Here is a 19,536-nt window from a genome sequence, read left to right as displayed (position 1 = left end):
CGGGAACTTTTTTGGCTGAGAGAGCCATGAACGCCACATATTTTAAAATATAATTCCATGAGAGCCATACAACGACCCATGTATGTTATGCATTATCCAATAAAAATTTGGTGTTGTCCCAGAGGACAGCTGTGATTGGCTCCAGCCACCCACAACCATGAACATGAGCGGTAGGAAATGAATGGATGGTAATACATGAGAATGTTTTATATTTTTAATGTTATTATTTTTTATTAAAGATTTGTCTGCGAGCCAGATGCAGCCATCAAAAGAGCCACATCTGCCTCGCGAGCCATAGTTTCCCGAGCCCTGCTCTAGGGCATTTTAGGGATCTACAATGGTGGTACTGTGTAAAGGTCAAGGGTCTAAGCTTTGACAAGATATGGAAGCAGCCCGAGTGTCCACCAGGAGACGAGTGAATAAAAAAGTTGGAATACACAATGGAATACTACTGAACTGTAAAAAAGAAGGAAATCTTACCCTTTGTAACAGCATAGATGGACCTGGAGAACATTATGCTCAGTGAAATAAGCCCGTCAGAAAACACCATATGATTTCACTTATATGTGAAATCTAATGAACAAAACAAACAAGCAAAATAGAAACGGACTCATAGATACAGAGATCAGACTGACAGCTGTCAGAAGGGTGGGTGGTTGGGGGCTGAGTGACAAAGGTGAAGGGATTAAGCAGTACAAATTGGTAGTTACAGAACAGTCACAGAGATGTAGACCACAGCATAGGGAATAGAGTCAATAATATCATGATAACTATGTACGGGGCCAGGCAAGTACTTGAAGCAGGGGGGGGACACCACTATGTAAATGATATGATTTTTTCTAAACACTTTGCTGTACATCTGAAACTAATACAGACTAATATTAAATGTAAGTTGTAATTGAAAAACATTTAAGTGGGGGGAAAAAGAGACTAAGCTTTGAAATCAGGCACGTCTGAATTAAGAGTCCCATCTCCTTGACCTTCTGACTTTGGACAAGTTATGCAACTTCTCGAAGTGTCCCCATCGGTAAAATCAGGAGGTAGTAGTTCCTACCTCACAGGACTGGTGCGAGGATTACATAGGACAATCCTCCTCAAGCACTCAGCGCGAGGTGAGCGCCCCATCACCAGTAGCTGCTGTTCTTTTTTTTTTTTTCAGATTTTATTTATTCATTATAGAGAGGAGAGAGAGAGAGAGAGAGAAGGGGGAGGAGCAGGAAGCATCAACTCCCATAGGCGCCTTGACCAGGCAAGCCCAGGGTTTCGAACCGGCAACCTCAGTGTTTCCAGGTTGACGCTTTATCCACTGCGCCACCACAGGTCAGGCAGTAGCTGCTGTTCTTATTGCTTTGGGAGGTAATCCTTCCAATCGGACTTCCCAAATAACACGTCATGTCATGGCATACTCAGGGCTCACTCCAGGAGGAGGGACTGCCTCCTTGTTTCTCTGGTCCCCTTGTTTCCTTTGGACCAGCCAAGCCATTTGCAGCCCTGGAAAGCAGAAGGTCTTTGCTTGCCTGCATGTCCCAAAGCTTCTTACTGTTAATGGTTTTACAAAACAGAGAACCTCAAACTGGGGCAGGCTTCCAAGGTGCCAGGGGGAAGGACAAAAGGAGCCTGCATGTACTAAAAAAATGTGCGAACTGCCAACGGCAGCAAGGGAGGGGAAGAGGGAGGAGAAAGAAAGCTGGAGACAGCGAGCTGGACAGACAAGAGGGGTGGGCTAGGGAAGCCGTCAAGAGTTTCTGTTGAGTGGGGCCACACCAAGATTTCCATAACCAGAAAAGTGCCAAGAGTAATCCAAGAAGGGCATGGTTAGTGCCAGGAGATCTGTGCCAAAGTGCCAGGCTGTTAGAAGGCAGCTCTGAGCCTGGACTGTACCTGCTTTGACTGGGTCCATAAGGGTGTGCCTTCACACTGGGAGGGGTGGGCCACATTGGTGGGGGAGTCTCACAGCAGCTGACATTGTCAGAACTGGTTCTCAGATAGCCCCTTCATCCAGCTTGGGATCCCACCCCCATTAGTGCCATTAGACACTCCAAGAGTGAAAGACAGGGCTAGGTGCCAGTGACTGTCACCTGGCAAGTTCATTCCCCTCATACATCTCACCCTCCACACATTCGCAGTGCAGTATCCTTGAAACACAACCATCTGCCATCATTCAGTCCAGACTGGAGTATTCTGGGTCCCAGTGGGGCACCTGAGGACAGCTGGGTTTCCTGAGTGGCCCACATCGCTCAGGGCTTGTTCTACATTCAGCCATTTGCACATCCCCTCACTCCTTTCTCCTTATTCTTTTATTAAAGCCCACAAATACAGTAGATGTAACTTTCCCACTGTTTGTTCTTAGTCAACACTGCAGGAACACAAGACCTATAAGCCAATATGCATTTTTGATGGAGCCTCCTACATAGTAGGCATCAGATTTGAAGTTTCCTGAACATTTTATCACCCCTGGATGCCTTTTCCTGTCTCCAAATGCAGCACCGTGAAACTTCAAGTGCTCCAAGGCCTCTGCTCCAAGTGCCAAAAGGCAAGGAAAAGGAATTTTCAAATTCAAGACGGTGAAGGGCAGTGGGGAGAACACCACGCCTTATTCTAAAAGATTTACTTCATTGTCAAAGACTTAGCAAGCACCTCCTATGTGCCTGCCTATTACCTCCCACCTAGCACAGTGCTGGAAAGAGCCCTAAAGAACAAATCAAAGGTATGGGCTTTACTCCCCAGCCATGAGGTTTAGAACATGTTTGAGTGCTTTTGAAAGATCTTTCCAGAGGCAGGTGCTTAATTGATCCAAGGAGCGAGAGAGTAGGGGCAGCAAGACATATTAGCATATGGCTCCAATAATGCTGAACTGGCAGAGTGGCATCCAGGCATTGTAACAATAAATGCTGGTTGAAGTGAACTGATCTGACTTGGGACTCAAGAGGGAGGAGCAGCTTTGAGAGACGTCCTAAAGAAGGGATGAGACTCGCCTGACCAGGCAGTGGCGCAGTGGATAGAGCGTCGGACTGGGATGCAGAGGACCCAGGCTCGAGACCCCGAGGTCGCCAGCTTGAACACAGGCTCATCTGGTTTGAGCAAAGCTCGCCAGCTTGGACCCAAGGTCGCTGGTTCAAGCAAGGGGTTACTCGGTCTGCTGAAGCCTCATGGTCAAGGCACATATGAGAGAGCAATCAATGAACAACTAAGGTGTCGCAAAGAAAAACTAATGATTGATGCTTCTCATCTCTCTCCGTTCCTGTCTGTCTGTCCCTGTCTATCCCTCTCTCTGATTCTTTCTCTGTCTCTGTAAAAAAAAAAAAAAGAAGGGATGAGACTCAGTGAGTGACTGGCAGAGGGAGTGAGGAAGAAATCAAAGCTCTGAGGATGTTCTAAGCCTGGGGTCTTGAATTGATGGCACCATGGCCAGAAAGAAGGAAGCCAGGAAGGAAGGCTTGTTTAGTGGGGAAGTCCAGTAGTCTAGTTTTAAATAAGCTACTACTAAAAGAAATCACATTTATCAGGTTTTTTATTTTATAAAAGTGATCAATATTCACTGAAGGTATTTTAGAACATGGAAAATCATAAAGGAGAAAATCACAATCACCCATAACATCACTGCCCAGAAATAATCACTGTTAACATTTACAGGTATTCCCTCTAGTCTGTATATCTCTTGTTCCTGACAAAATAGGGATAATTCTGTATACTTCTTTTCATAAACTGACTTAATAACCTGACACTCAATATAGTGTGGATTTTTTTGTCATTAAGTATACTTCTTTTTTTTAATGTTATTTTTTAATTACAATTGACATTCAACATTATTTTCAGATGTACTGCATGGTGGCCAGACAACAATATAATATTAAGTATACATCTAAAACATTACTTTTTGGTCAAATACCATTCCATTGTAAGAATTCACCAGATTTTCTTAACTAGTCTTCCATTGCTAGACATTTAGCGTGCTTCCGAGTTTTCAACAACATAGACAATAATTCTTGTTCTTACAGATCAGCAGATCTCTCATTATTTCCTTAAGTTAAATTCCCAGCACTGAAGCCCATTGGGCCCAAGGGCACACACATTAGAAAGACTTTGGTACACACTGAGAATGACTCAACAGAGAATAGTACAAATATCTATTTCCATCACCATTATACAAGAGTGTCTGTTTACCCATACATAAACCAACACTGAGTTTCTGAGGCTTTTTAGCTATTGTGAACTGAACCACTAAAAAATGACACGTGTCATTTAATTTGCATGTTATTATTATTTTTTATTGTTCAACTCTATGTGTATATTGTGCATGTGTATGATTTTATGTGAGTTTCCTCTACATGTCTTTGCCAAAAACACTAGACAATTGCCTTTCTCTTCTGAATTTGTAGAAATGTTTCCTATACAGTGGTCCCTCATCTATTGTGGAGGTTTGGTTCCAGAACCCTTTGCGATAGGCAAAAATCCGTGATGTCACGACCTTATATTTATTTTTATATATATTTTAAGGCTTTATAAAACCTCCCCACACTCTTATATACCTTTCCCACACTGTTATTAACCTTCTCTAGACTTATTTTGCTTATTTTACCGCAAAGATAATAAAACTAATAAATACATAAAAATACCTATATAACGCAAAATCCCGCAATATAGCAAAACAGTGAAACCGTGATATGGCAAGGGATGGCTGCATTAAGGAAAATAAGATAGTTTTGATTTTATGTGAGATATCTAGGAGAAGAAATTTAATAAGTTCTTAGTAAGATGGAATTTTAGGCTCCAGGAGAATTCCAGACTGGCATATAAATTTAAGAGTGAGAGGTATAAAACTAGACGTGTTCTCCAAGAGACAGGACAGGGAGAGAAGAGCTGAAGATAGAATACAGGAAGTGGCCGCTAGTAGGGAATGGGAAGATGAAGAGGGCTCTTCCAAGAGGAGAACATGGTCAGATAAGGAAGAGATGACCCAATAGCTTTCTTTTTTCTTTTCTTTTTTTACAGAGACAGAGAGAGAGAGCTAGAGAGAGGGATAGATAGGGACAGACAGGAATGGAGAGATGAAAAGCATCAATCATTAATTTTTCGTTGCACGTTGGGACACCTTAGTTGTTCATTGATTGCTTTCTCATATGTGCCTTGACCGTGGGCCTTCAGCAGACCGAGTAACCCCTTGCTCGAGCCAGCGACCTTGGGGCCAAGCTGATGAGCTTTGCTCAAACCAGATGAGCCCGCACTCAAGCTGGTGACCTCGGGGTCTCGAACCTGGGTCTTCCGCATCCCAGTCCGACGCTCTATCTACTGTGCCACCACCTGGTCAGGCGACCCAATAGCTTTCTATCACCAGAGGCCAAGACTGAAATCAGGAACAATTACAGAGATTTGATGAAGGTCACTGGTGACATTTAACAATCCCTTAAGAACCCTTATTTCTTCTGTAATTTTTTTAACCTAGTGTCCAATGTAACTAAATTAACTGGAAGGTATGGGGACTAGGGAACATGGGGTCATGTTTTTCTGTTTTTGTTTTGGGGAGTTGTTTTTTTGAGCAGCAGGAAACTTTTTATCTCAATGCTTGTAGTTGAGAAAGGTTCAAAAATGTAGTATTTGTATATATAGTTCCTGCTTTAGGCAATCCTGTCTAGCAAACACCGTTCACTCTTGTTTTGATGCATCTTATAAAGCATGAAGGTCATCATTATGAACATTAGTCATAGCTCAGAGCTAAACATGTAGAAGTAAAAAGGAAAGGACACCGGACGAAATGTACACGGACCCCAGGACAGCCCCTGGAAGTTTCTTCCCCTCCCTCACTAAACCTCCGAAGTCTTCTCTCCCTCTTTCTCCAGAAGGTGGCCTGATTCACTGAGGTCCTCACTACTTTGACTACAATTAATTAAATGTTCCCTGGATTACAATGTTCATAAGAGGAGATGGATGGAACTAACAACTTGGCCCAGCATGTCTGACACCCAGTTATCATTCTGAGTAGCAGGTGGTGCCATGTTCAACGCTTGAACTGAGATGCTGGAAAGGCCACAGTAACCAAAATGTTAAATGGTCTGTCTCCAGTAACCGTAAATCCTCCCAAGAATGTATTCTACAGGAGCTCATACGTCTGTACAAAGATCCATGTACTACAAGGAAATTCATTACAACACTGTTTATAGTACTAAAAAACCAGAAAAAAAGTAAATGTCCAATAGTAGGAAAATATTCAACTAAATTATGACACACGCTTACTCTGGAATATTCTGAAGCCACTAAGAAGAATGAAGTTAGTGCACAACACAATCAACAGTTCAAATGCTATAGAAATGTTTTCTTGAAACATGTTCTGTTCTTAACCAATGTCACCCCATTAAATTTAATTTTTTAAATAAATAAAGAAGAAGAATGTGGTCACTCTATAAGTACTGATGTGAATATCTTTAAGACACACTATAATGTAGATAAAAGAAGTTTTAGAACAATAAGCACAGTATGAGCCCATATATACCAAAAAGCTCTATACCGTGTATATATGTGCACCTGAACATAAATGTACGTAGTCCATAGAAAGGGGACTGAAAAAAAATGCCACCAAACCAAGAACCATGGCTATCTCAGGGGAGGATAATGGAAACAGCGGTTTCTCAGGGGATAGTCAGTATGCTTCTGTATTGTGTGATTCTTTTATCGCATGAATGTATTCACACATTACCTATGCAATTTAAAAACATTTTTAATACAAGGCAAGAGAGTTCTCACTCAGCGCTGCAGCAGGGATGATGAAGAGGCAGAGTCTTTGAGGAGCTAAGAGGCAGGCAAAATGAAAGAGCACTCCTGAGTTCTGGGAGAGCCCCACTCCCTCCCCAATTACACTTCCTGTTTTCTCCTCATCTGCAGTCACTTGTGGTTTTGAAATCCGTTATACCACATTTCATATCACTGGCAGAAACACCACTCTCTTTTTCTTCTGCCCCCTCCTCTGAGGATACACCAATTTCGTTTTCTAATTGAATAGTCAAGGTTCATATTATGAAGAATGAGTAATGGTCATTCCAGCTGTCCATTTTTCTCCCATTGCTGTTACTCTGAAAATAAAGAGTCCCATAAGCATGCAAGTGGGCAAACTCTGTGCCCCTCACTCTCCTGCTCCCTTCCGATCTTAGTGGTCTAGTAAGTACACAGTATTTGAGGCCTCTGGGAACTGAGCATGCGCCTATCTGTGTCAGCAGAGGATCTCCTGCCTCCATTTAAAACTGAGGAGGCTGATGGGGGCTGGTGGCTGGGTGAAAACGGTGAAGAGAGTACGCAAAGAAGAAAACCCAGTAGACATAGACAACAGTGTGGCAACTACAGGAGGGAAAGGAGGCAGGGACGGAGGAGAAGGTAAAGGGGATACATGGTGATGGAAGACTTGACTTGGGGTGGTGGACACACAATACAAATATGTTACAAATTTCTTTACAGTTCGGGTTCGCGAGGCAAAAGACACACCAGATTCAGATAACTGGGCAGAGGGCTGAAACTCTTAGGCGGAATCAGCCCAGAGAAAATTGCCACTGCATAGTTATTGAGTTCCAAAAGCTCAGCAGATAAAACTAGAAAGTTACACAAGCCTTTTTTCCCATCCGTTTCATCCCCAACCCTGCACGTCTACTGTTTCTTTCATGAACAAGGACAGGAGAAGAGTCAGAGTCCCAGAGCTTATCAATCACAGAGGACATCTGGTTCTTGGAGGCATTCCTCCAAAAATCCTGCGTACTTGCATTCAAGTAACCCAGGCCAGAGTCTCTCCATGGCTAATATACTCCAAGATCTCTTGTCTCCAAGTAACCCTTGCTCTGCAGTTAACTGCTGTTTATATTGGTGCGGGGTCGTCTCCTACACAAATATACAGATAATGTCACATAGAATTGTATACCTGAAACTAATATAATTTTATTAGTGTCACCCCAATACATTCAATTAAAAAATAAATAAATAAAACCGAGGTGACTAAGTTAGTAGCTGTCATTCTAAAGGATGAGACCAAAGCAAAAAGTCATTGTTGATGACTGGGCTTTCCCTAAACTTTCTCCTCTAGCCTTTGCATGTTGATGTTAGGAAAGGACAGAAACACGGAAATAAGACTGTCCCCATGTGTCACTCACTGGTGGGCCTTATCTCTCATACCTGCCCTTCCCAGACCTGAAGACCAATCTATGATAGATCCTGCAAATCTTCAAACCGATCAAAATCAATGAATAATTCAATGATGCATGATAGAATCTTAAAAAGCTGATAAAAGCAGCTTCTAAGAATATTTAATAACGCGGGGGAAGGATTACCGAATACTATTACAAAAAAAAACAGTATAAACAGGATGATCCCAATCATTGGGGAGTGGTATATATGCATTCTTAAAAACTTCAAAGAATACAACATGTTGGTGACAATGGTTAGTTTGGGTGGAGGGGCTGTAGTGGTGTTGCTTTTCTGTGTTTTCCAAATGTTCTACAATAGACATATTTTACTTTTATAATCAGAATAAAAATGTTTGTTTTTTTTTTTTTAAAAGCTCCATGATACTTTCCTACACAGAAAAGTGGCCTCAGATATTATAGCAAACATTCAACTACAATGAAAAAGGTGCTTTAAATACAGATAATCAGAAAATTCAGGTGAGTATTCAGCTTTCAGGCAGTTTAACTGTAATATAAAACATTCATTTTACCAGTGATACAATAAAATTCTACTATTCTCCTTATTATAATAGCATCATTATATATACATAACATGATTATACAGTGTAACATTTTTATAAATATTCACGTGAACCGGAAGTAAAATCACATATCCTGAAACGTAGTAAAAGGTCTTGACACAATCAGGTGGGCAACAGCCCTATCTGCTGCCTCCATTGTTGTCAAAGGTGTGATCGCCACTGTATTATAGGCCATAAGAACCACAAAAGCACTGATAAGTTCCCAGAGGTTAAAAAAAAAACCTCCAATGTGCCTCATATATCAAATGTCAGAATTTCCTTTGGGTTGATGAAGACAGTAGTATTGACACCCTGAACTGGGAGAGAGTAATCTGGGTGCTTTGCCAAGGAGAAGTGAAGCCCGCAAATGCTGGCCCCAGATATGGCCTTCAGTGAGAGAGCACCTTAGGGGCCCCTGGGAGATGCACGGAGACCATCCTCCCCACACAGGGAAAGGGCCCATGTTGGCGAAACCAGCAGAAGGCTGAAACTCTGGATTTTAATTCACCAGATCAATTACAGAGTGGCTTTTCATTCTATAAAAGGGCTCACAGCAAGATTCCATTAAACAGCCAGCTCTCCTTGTGCCTTTAAAATAGGACTCAATAGACAAAAAGTCAGCAGGCACGTAGCTTTGTAGAAAGACAAGGGCTATATACACCTACACGGACACACAGTATCTGGAGCGTTGTTTCTAATCCACTTATAGAGACTCTGCTGAGCTAAAAGCCCAGATCTGCCTTCTCCCCAACTCTCTCCCCACCCAGCTCAAGGAGTCTGAGCAAGGAAGGGGTGGAGCAACATGCTGCCACCTCATTCAGAAGCAGAAACAGACAAGGACCAAAGAGAAATTAGGCTAGGGAGCAAGGAAACATAAGAGCCATACAATATTCGAGCTTGAAATGCCCCTAAAGATCACCTAATCCAATCCGCTCTTTACAAAAGGGGAAACAGAGACTCAGAGAGAGGAAATGACTTGTCCCGAGTCAGAGTGATTTAGTGGCGGAGCGGGGCTAGGATCCAGGGCCCTGCCAAGCAGACTGCCACTCTCAAATGGAAAAGCTGCCTCAAATGGCAGATATAGATTTTTATGCTGTGAAATTCCAGGACATTGGGTTTGTGGCTTGATGCTTAGTTGGAGGGAGAAGGGTCATGAAACATGACCTGGAAGTGTATGGGCTCACCAAGGTGGCTGTGGCCCACAGAAGGCAACTGATGTAGTAGTGGGTGTCATGGAGAGCCATTTGCTCCTCTTCCGCATTCTCTCTCCCATTTCCCTCTCTTCTGACTCCGACCTAAGCCTTGGCCTGGCCAACTGCCTAGCTCTGCTCAAGAACCCCAGGGCTACCTGACCCAACAAGCCAAATTCTTAAGAAAAAAATATATCCTCCTCAGTCCAGGGACGACTCCCTGCTCAGAGTGGGTCAACTTTCCCACAAAAGCCAGACAGATTCCCTTCAAGCTAGGCTAGTTAAACAGAGTTTTCTAGGTGTTCTGGACATTGTTATCTCCAATCTGTAAAAAAAAAAAAAAAAAAGGTTTACTCACAGGCCTCTGGACGAAAGCCCGACTGTCCTCTGGGGAGACTGAACTTGCCTCTGCCTCCATCTGGTCTCGTTTAAAAGGGATCTGAAAAAACCTAGTTCCTGCCTCGTCGCCAGTGCTCCGAGCTGGGGGCCTCTGCTGCGAAAGGAAACCCAAGGCTACCTCACACCTCATCAAGGGCCGTGAGAGCAGAGCTCTGCTCCTGTTACCCCAGGGCCTTCGTTAGGGGTCAGAGAGGGCCATGGCGGGAGAAACCTGAGCCCTGAGTCTTATCCTCGAGAGGAGGCCCGCAAATCTCTTCCCCAGTTACCTTTAAGTGAGTGGAATGGATGACCCAAGTCCAGGGCCACTGAGAGCACACTGCATAATTCAGCAGATGGCTGCCTCTAACAAGAAGACACTGAAGGAGAGGATAACATTATGTCTCACCCTCCTGAGCATGTGGCCTCCTTCCTCTGTGCAGGCAACAGAGAAACCCACGGTTCCAAATCCCAAACCGTGGCAGCAGAAGCCTCCTCCTGCCAAACCGAGGAGGAGGGGTCTGTGTTCCTAATTTATTCTGCCCCCCCTTCCAGTTGTTACTTAAAATAATCCATCATTACATAGCTGGTGGCTCCAAGACTTATTCAAAGCAATATGGGGGGAAAAAAGAAAGAAAATCCCATGACTGTGCTATTTGTATTTAAGCTGAGAATCTTCTTAACATCAAAACTCTTCAAAGCACCCAAGTATATTCTCCTCTGACCCCCCCTGAGTGTGCTGGGGCGGGGAATCCCATGAAAAAAGAAGAGAGGATGGGGCAGGATTTTTATTTCTTAGAATTATCATGAAAAGACCAGGGCTTTGTTTTCTGTTTTGTTGTTTTTCTTTTGAATGAATCTGTGTCATCTGGTAAGTGTTCCGTCGTCTTACCCACTGACCAGCGATAACACTTTGGACTAAGTCACTTGATCTTCCTGGACCCATAAAATGAAGAAGACAGTAATACTTGTCCAGGAAGCTGTTGGGGGAAAGCACAGTCATACAGATGGAAGCATTTTGAAATTGCTGAAAGAAACATGTTACACTTATCCATGGTATTCCTTTTCTTTGCTCTGCTCTTTCTTTCTTGAATACGCTTTTAATGTTCACGCGGTAAGAGCCCTTCTCAATTGTTCAAGCTAACATGAAACCCCAGCTCTGATAATCCAGAAGCCCAGGCAAGTCCAGCAATCAGTCCCATTTCATTCTGGAATACTTTTTTCCAGGGGACTTAGCTTCCTAATTATCCTAGTTTTGCTCAGGCTAATACAACTGGTACGCTCCCTTACAGCACAGAATGGGAGGGGCCGTGCTGAGTAACAAAGCCAGCAATTAACAGAAAATTTACAGTAGAGACTCCACAAACTAAATGCTGTGCACATGACTGCAGACCAAAATCTCATTGTACTATACAGACAAATCACTCAGCAGCAATGCAGTTTTGGAATAAGAGCACTGCTAACACACATTTCCGGCATTGAGGAGGGGGAAAGGAAACGGGGCTGGCTCCCGCCCCCCAGCTGGAAGCTCGGCGAGGGCAGCACCCTATTTGCCTCGGCCGTACTAACCTGGCCTGGCACAGGGCTGGGCAGAGTCGCTGCCCAGTGGACACATGGTGAAGAAATGAATGCCAATAAAATTGTGTGAATTAACAAAGGAAATGTTCCTAGCCCAGTAGCAGAAGCAAGATCTCACCATCTTCACACCTACCCTTTTCCGAGTTGAAACCCTCAGGAAGCCTCCCTTGTCACATACCACCCGCATCCACTGCTGGATGAGGGCCCTTTGTAATGAGTTCTCATGCAGCGGCGGCTGCGCCGCACTTACCACGTGGCGGTTATTAGTTATTGGTGTGGGCCTCTGCTACCAGATCGGAAATGCCCTGAGGGAAGGGGCCATGTGCATTTCGAGGGGGCGTGCACTGTAATGCCCCCCCAACTTTTTTGGGATTTTTAAAAAGATGTTATTTATTGATTTTACAGACAAAGGAGGGTTCAGCAAGAAGTATCAATTCATAGTTGCTTTACTTGATTATTTTTTAAAAGATTTTATTTATTTTACAGACAAAGGAGGAGGGTGGTACGAGAAGTTATCAATTCATAGTTGCTTTACTTTGTTATTCTTTTTAATGTTTATTGTATTAATTTTAGAGGCAGGAAGGGAAAGAGAGGGAAAGAGATAGGAACATCCGTTTCTTCCGTCCCTGACCGAGGATTGAACCAGCAACCTCTGCGCTTCTGGACGATGCTCTAACCAGCTGAGCTATCTGGCCAGGGCTCCATACCCCCCCCATTTTATTTTGTAACATCTCAAAAACATAAAGTTTGGGGAATAGTACAGTAATCATCCATATACTCTTGTCTTAGATTCAAGAAGTTTGAGCCTGACCAGGCAGTGGCGCAGTGGATAGAGCATCGGACTGGGATGTGGAAGGACCCAGGTTCGAGACCCCAAGGTCGCCAGCTTTAGCGCGGGCTCATCTGGTTTGAGCAAAGCTCACCAGCTTGGACCCAAGGTCGCTGGCTCCAGCAAGGGATTACTCAGTCTGCTGAAGGCCTACGGTCAAGGCACATATGAGAAAGCAATCAATGAACAACTAAGGAGTCGCAACGTGCAACGAAAAACTAATGATTGATGCTTCTCATCTCTCCGTTCCTGTCTGTCCCTGTCTATCCCCCTCTCTGACTCTCTCTGTCTCTGTAAAAAAAAAAAAAGAAGTTTGAATATTTGGGGCTATATAAATTTTTTTCAGTTGTATATCTCCAGTAGACGTATGAGTGGATATTGGGGTTTGTTCTCCCTGTTTAGGGTACAATATTACTTTTAGTGTGAGGTGGTGGAGATGGCTGAGGGATAAAAGGAGAAGTGCCATTTGATAGCAAGCCCAGAGTGCAGCCACCTGTGGACAGTTGCCCCAGGCCAACCCCAGCTGGGGCCAACCTGGCCCCTGCAAGCTCTTTCTTTAGGGAGAAAGACCATCACCTGGCTACTACTGGAAGAAAGCATCATTGCCCATGTTGTGGGAGTATTTCAAGTCAGAATCAAGGTTCTTTCTATAGGCCAGCACTTAAAGTCTGTAACTCAAAATGCTACACTGAAAGAAAACAGTACAAGAGCCAGGAGATGCAGCCTCGGGCCGACACTGAGCCTGGCTGGGTTACCTTGGACAAGTCCTGTACTCTTTCAGAGTATGTATGTATATTAATAAACCACCTCACAGACCGGGGGTGGGGGTGGGACCATCGCAAGAATCTGCTGTAGTTCTCTAATTATTGTGTCCATAATTTGTCTCTCCAACTAGACTGTAAGCTTAAAAGCCAAGAACTGGGTCTACTACTTTTTTTGTATAGTTGACCAGGGCTAGCCATTGTGCTGGACACTTAGTCAATGAAATAAACACTTGTGGCCACAATAGAGAAATCATTTTGTCATGCAAAATCTTTGTAGTGTTTATTCAAACAGGATGGGATTGTGTTATGTTCAGGAGAACAAAACTTGCAAGTTGCATGCATGCCCAAATAAGGACCCTACCCAACAACTCTAGGGACTGTTATAGTCTAGCCAGAGTGACCCTCAACTGACTCTGGAAAGGAAGGACACACACACACACACACACACACACACACACACACACACACACCAGAGGACTACTTATATGGCACCATGTCTCAGAGCTCACGAAACAGAACTCTTAAGCCAGGCACACTTAGGTTTACTATCCAGTCTTCTCTTCCCGAATCCTGGATTCATGTTCCCAGGAAAAAAACAAGCTACAACCAAACATCCAAGGTCTCCTGAGTTAATTCCATCTTCCCCTGGTGAATTACAACTTCTTGCAGACACAAAGGAGAACAGAGAGACAAATGACACATTAAACAAGAGTTTCACTGGCTGGGGCTGGGGGGCATGGGGAGTGATGTCAGTGTTCCCAGAAACCCATTTATCATGATAACAAGGTCTCAAGTGCTCAGGCTGCTCTTGGAGCTTCAGAATCTGGCGTGCAATTATGTTCTTCATCATACAGCACAGCAAGGCTGGCCAGAGCAAGCTGGACCCATGCGAAGCAAATCATACAAGCAAATCATACGGCCCTAAAACAACCCTCCCTCATCTGCACAACAAAAGGGATCTCTGGGTTGCCAACTGAAACACAACGTTCTAGAATGTTCGCCTTTGCAACAACTATGCTGCAATCCTAATCCAGGCAAGCACACTGGTGAGAGAGTACAGACAGGTCAATGCAAATTAATTAGCTGACAAGAAAAATCATTAACATCCTTTTTGGTAACAAGAATGGGGTAAATGTAATCCAGGGGACTAATTCTTCTACTTAAGCCATGCCATTTCTAAAATGCAGGTAACGAGGAGGAGAAAAGCACTCTGGGAACCCTCAAAACACTAAAGTGATAAATATTACTGTGCCAATCTGGGGGAGAAGAGAATTCGCTCAAATTCCATCGTGCCAGAGCACCCTATCCGCTCTGAATCCCTCCACACTGTGACTGTATACAGAGCTCAGTGCTAGGCTCTGCCACAGTCGGGGGAGTTTCCAAAGAAATCACTCTGCCCTTCCAAACAGAAACGAGAGGGTGGGATAAATTCATGCTTATCCTGTAGAGAAAAATACTTGGATTCCTGTTTCAGATTTTGAAAACAAATCAATTTCAATTACATGAAATACCTAGAAGCTATTTTTTCCTCACTGGAATTGCATTGCACAGACTATTTCCTTTAATAAATAAACCACAAGGTTTTAAAACATTTGTGCGTGTGTGTGTGTGTGTGTGTGTGTGTGTGTTTCGTGATTTTCATCAAGTAGTATATGATGTCACGGGATTTGACATACCTCTCTCTACTTCTCTACTTCACTGTCCCTCCTCGCCTCAGGGTGCTGGTAACTGTGGGCTTCTAAAAATTCCAGAAACCCATGGATGCATAGAAAGGCTAGGTTGTTTCCCCAAATGGAATCATCCCTTCCCTTTGCAACCAAACTTCTCGTCTGAAAAAACAAACATGGAGCCTCAGGTCACTTCAACATGATTTCTCTGTATATCTCAGGCTGGAAAACTTCAGCTCTTTAAACGAAGATTTTTTTTCCAGAGTCTGTTGCCAACAAAAAGAAAGACGGCACTGCTTTTGCAAACCTCACAGTTATTTTCCTGAGTCCCAATAGAAAGAGCTAGCTCCACAGGTTTTGACTCATTAGCTCAGTTACACTGAACACGCAGCATTACAGACCCCGGAGGCCCGCGCAACCTGGGTCAGGTGCTCAGAAACCTGCCAAAATACGCAGCCAGCCACCTACAGGCCAGCGAACTGCACCCCACACGAACGCACGAAGGGGACCCAGAGGCACGCAGCACAAGCAGAGAGGCGTCTGGACACACACCCTGGAGGTGCCCACACTCAGAGAAACTGGCAGACTCATCTCGGGTCAGAGAGCAGCCGGGCGCCGCCGCCCGCCCGGGAGGCACGGGTGCGCGCGCGTGCACTCAGACGCACACAGTGCTCCACACTCACAGACGCAGTCACATATGTAATGCATATGGAGAACCCCTCCCCCAGCTAGTCACCTCCCCGCCCCTCTCACCACTCGCAGCCTCCTGCCGCCCGCTAACCCCAGCCCCGCGCCCCTCTTCTTACTGAACTCGGGTCGCGACGAGTGGCTGCGCGCAGGGGCGCGGCCCCGCGGTCTAGGAAGGCTAGGGTCCAGGGACGCGGTGGGCTTGGCGGCTCGTGCAGCCATTCATTCGGCAACGCCCCAACGGCCGGACCGCGGCTGCAGCGAGGGAAGCGGCGGCGCTTACTGCAGATCTTGGGCAATTCAAGTTCAGCCGCCCGCCCGAAGCCGTGGCCAAGCCCCCATCCGCCCGCCGCCGCCGCGGTTCCCGAGGACAGGTTGGGGGACTGAGCCGCTGATCGTAGGCGCGGGAGTCCCGCCGCGCCTTCGCTCCAGGGTGCTGCCCACTGCCCTCCTCGCAGTGGTGGTGGCGGCCGGGTCTCCTCCGCCCCGCCCGGGGCCCTGGCCCGAGTGCTGGCACCCAAAGCCCGCACTCACCTCCTGGCGAGCTCTGTCGCTCGCTGCCATCGCTCCTGCGTCCGCCAGGGCTGCCACGGGCGCCGCCGCAACCGGAGCTCCAGCACAGGAAACAGTGGAGCTCCTCCGACAAAGAGAAAGTGTTACACTTCGGGCGCGACCAAGTCCGGTGGGGGAGGTGCAAGGGAGGAGCCCCCTCGCTGCTGCTCCAACCCCAACCTCCCCTCTACCGCCCACCCCCTTGGAGGTAGGGTCTGGGGAGGAGACAGATTTAAAGCTTCGCTTCCCTACTAGCCCGCCTCCAGTTCTCCTTACAACCTCGGTCGCTGGCCTTTGAAGGGGGGCGGGGGCTCCCCCCGGTGACCACGTCCTGCCCCCCCTTCCCTGGGCTCAGTGGTATGTCCCGACCTCTGCTGAATTGTCACACCCCCCTGCTATCGCCTTACATCCCCGAGTCCCCAGACCCCCGGAGGCTAGAGCGGAGCCCCCGCCCCTCTACCTCCCGCGCGCAGCCGGGCGGCTGAGCTCTGCAGTCCTCCTCCCTCCTCCGGGCCCTCTGGACCCCTCTCCTTCTTCACCGAGATGTCAGGGTGCTGGGATGCGAGCGCCTGCCGCCGGCTCTCGGTGCCGCAGCGCACCTGCCCCCGCCTCCTCGCGGCCCGGGAGCGCTGCTGAGGCCAGAGGGGGGCAGCTGCTGCACCTGCCGCTCCAAGGGGGAGCGTAGAAAGGGGGCGGTGGGGGAGCCGCACTGCGGCCCCGCAACCGAGCTGTGACACAGGGAGTCCAAGGCCAGCCGTCCTGAGACAAAGCGTCCCTTCTGCCCTGAGTTATCTGAGCCTCGGGTGTCTTGGGCTGTAAATTTCGTGGAGCCGAGCTATCACTGTCGCGTACTTAATCCAGACAGGCCCGTGCCTCCTCTTCCCACTCAACCCTGGCGCTCAGCTGGGAGCTGAGGTTCAAACCGCCCCCCGCTTCTCTCGTCCGGACCGCCGGAGAGTCAGAGGAGGGGCTTGGGGATGAAGACCCCCAGCTCTGTGGAGTGGGACAGTGGGGAGTGAGAGGTAGCTGCCTCCAGTGGCTCTGTCCCGCCCCTAATTGTCCCTTAACCTTGTGTGAGCCTGGGACTGGCGGCGGGCGGTGCACAGAGCGGAGAACCCCGAAGGCAGAGGTTATGCCTGTCTGATTTCCTTTTCCTCCGGGCCAGCCGCCGCCGCCTGTCCCCCCCTGCCCTCGGCACCTCTCCGCCTCTGCAGCCCCGACGCCCTCTCCCTCCTCCTCCAGGACTGACCCCTCGCTAGTTCCCTGGGACTGGTGAACCCTGGCAGACTTGACGTGCCCGGGGCCCGAGGGAGCGGGACACTCCATTCCTCAAAAGGGCAGTTGCCTTGCTCCCGAAGGGAAACCCAGACGTAGAGTGGCGCCCGGGAGCGCGGGCGGAGGCAGGCCTGTGGGCGAAAACCCGGTCTGCAAGGGTCCGGCATGGGGGCGCGGGAGACGGCCCCGAGGCAGCCCAAGGCCGGAGTGGCTGGGAAGGACGCAATAGGGAGGAAAGCAGAATAAAGAAAACAGGAGCCGGGGAGAGAGGAGGAGAAGGGACCCGACCCAGTAGCCCGGACCTGGGGAGAAGGAAGGGAGACAGAGAAATGGTGCGGCACATGAAACGCTTTCCTGGCACTTGACTCCACCTGCCGGGACAGCGCTCTCAGCCCCGTCTCGGGGGGCTCCTCGTGTGCGGAGCGCAGAGAGCATCCCGGGTTCCAGCTCCGGGCTTGGCACTCAGGACGCGACCACTGAAGCGCGCCCTGAGCGGGGATTTGGATGTGGGTGGGGGGAGTGCAGAAGAAAGAAGAGACACAAAGAGTCTGTATACGAGGACTCGCTGTAAGGCTGGGCCGGGACCGGATGGGGGCGGAGAGTCAGAGTTGACCGACCGCTTCCAGGATGAGTGACTGGGAGAGAGACCGGTCTTCCTTGGCAAAGGCTGGGGTGGTGGATGGGGACGGGCCCGAGGTTACTAGGTCTGTCTGGACATTGGCCTCGGGTGGTGGCAGGACCAGAAGCATACGTTTGGAAGGCAGAACTGAGAGCTGATGCCCAGAGCTGGGGAGAGCCTGCGGAGCTGGGCAGGCGGAGTCCGTGGCTTCGAGGAACCTTGCTTGCCTCCGATGCTCTGCCCTCCCGCCTAGCGCTCCGCGACGACCATGCCCAAAGCCCCGGACCTTTCCGCCCAGCACCTTCGCGTGGAATCTTTGGTGGCCCGCCAGTGTGCCCCACTCTGCCCATATGTCGTGTGTGGCATTGTGTGAATGTGTCCGGGTGTGTATGTCAGTGTGGATACGGTGCGTGGAGAGAGGTGTTAGCTCCTATGTTCTGGACTTCACACACCTTCTCTCCATGAAGTGGGCCAGTGGCTGAGAGGTGTGGATTGTAATGCTTCTTTCAACAAAGACACTTGGAAACGCACTGGGTTTGTGTCTCCCAGTTTTTGGTGATGAGCAGACAGCAAAGTTCTCATGAATGGTCAATTTCTTCCTTGAATGTCTGTCCCCCACCCCTTAATGAATGGGGCCAAAAGATCCACTTCATGAACAGATGCTGTGTACCCCCAGGCACTGCCATGAACCTGTGTTGGTGTTCTGTGTGTCCTAGCGGGGTCCTTGACCCCAGCACGGTGACTGGCAGGTGCTCAATCAAGTTTGTTGAGTGAATAAATGAGCGGAAGCCTGTAAATGTGGTGTTTCCAGTGTTTTCACTGTCAGTAAGGAAGCTGGAGCAAGCAGCAGACTTCCCAGAGCCAGCAGGTGACTGTCATTAGCATGCTGATGTTTGTGGAACCGGACTCCCTGGGGAGGGGAAATGACTACCCCTGGTAGATGGAAGTGGGCCCTACCTGCAACGGAGCCTCAGGAAGGTCACTGACTGCTGCAGGAGGAGGTGCTCAGACTGGGTGGGGGAAGCTCCCAGTGGGCAAAGGACAGTGAAATGGAGCTAACAGCTCTGGAAAGGGTTTTGTCCTGAAGTCATGCATTTATGAAAGGAGAAAGAGAAGGATAGTTGAGTTGATCTAAAGCAGTGGTAGTCAACCTGGTCCCTACCGTCCACTAGTAGGCGTTCCAGCTTTCATGGTGGGCGGTAGTGGAGCAACCAAAGTATAAATAAAAAGATAAATTTAGCCCGACCAGGTGGTAGTGCGGTGGGTAGAGCGTCAGACTGG

The 19,536-nt window shown here is 47.6% G+C and overlaps 1 protein-coding gene across 4 annotated transcripts in view; it reads right to left on the bottom strand.

Moving 5' to 3' along the window:
• Positions 1-16,840, bottom strand: part of SEPTIN6 (septin 6) — an 80,757-nt gene extending 63,917 nt beyond the window's left edge. For 3 of the 4 annotated variants that reach the window (XM_066249697.1, XM_066249696.1, XM_066249695.1), the window contains exon 1: positions 10,268-10,331. In XM_066249697.1, the coding sequence (XP_066105794.1) occupies positions 10,268-10,327 (60 nt within the window). In that variant the 5' untranslated portion in view covers positions 10,328-10,331. Of the gene's footprint in view, positions 1-10,267; positions 10,332-16,343; positions 16,444-16,821 lie in introns of those variants that run through there. The other variant, XM_066249693.1, reaches the window with a different exon arrangement.
• Between the last annotated feature and the right edge of the window lie 2,696 nt (positions 16,841-19,536).

This window comes from Saccopteryx bilineata, chromosome X, assembly GCF_036850765.1.
Source record: "Saccopteryx bilineata isolate mSacBil1 chromosome X, mSacBil1_pri_phased_curated, whole genome shotgun sequence".
NCBI classification, from domain to species: Eukaryota; Metazoa; Chordata; class Mammalia; order Chiroptera; family Emballonuridae; genus Saccopteryx; species Saccopteryx bilineata.
This window is presented reverse-complemented; position numbering and strand designations above follow the sequence as displayed.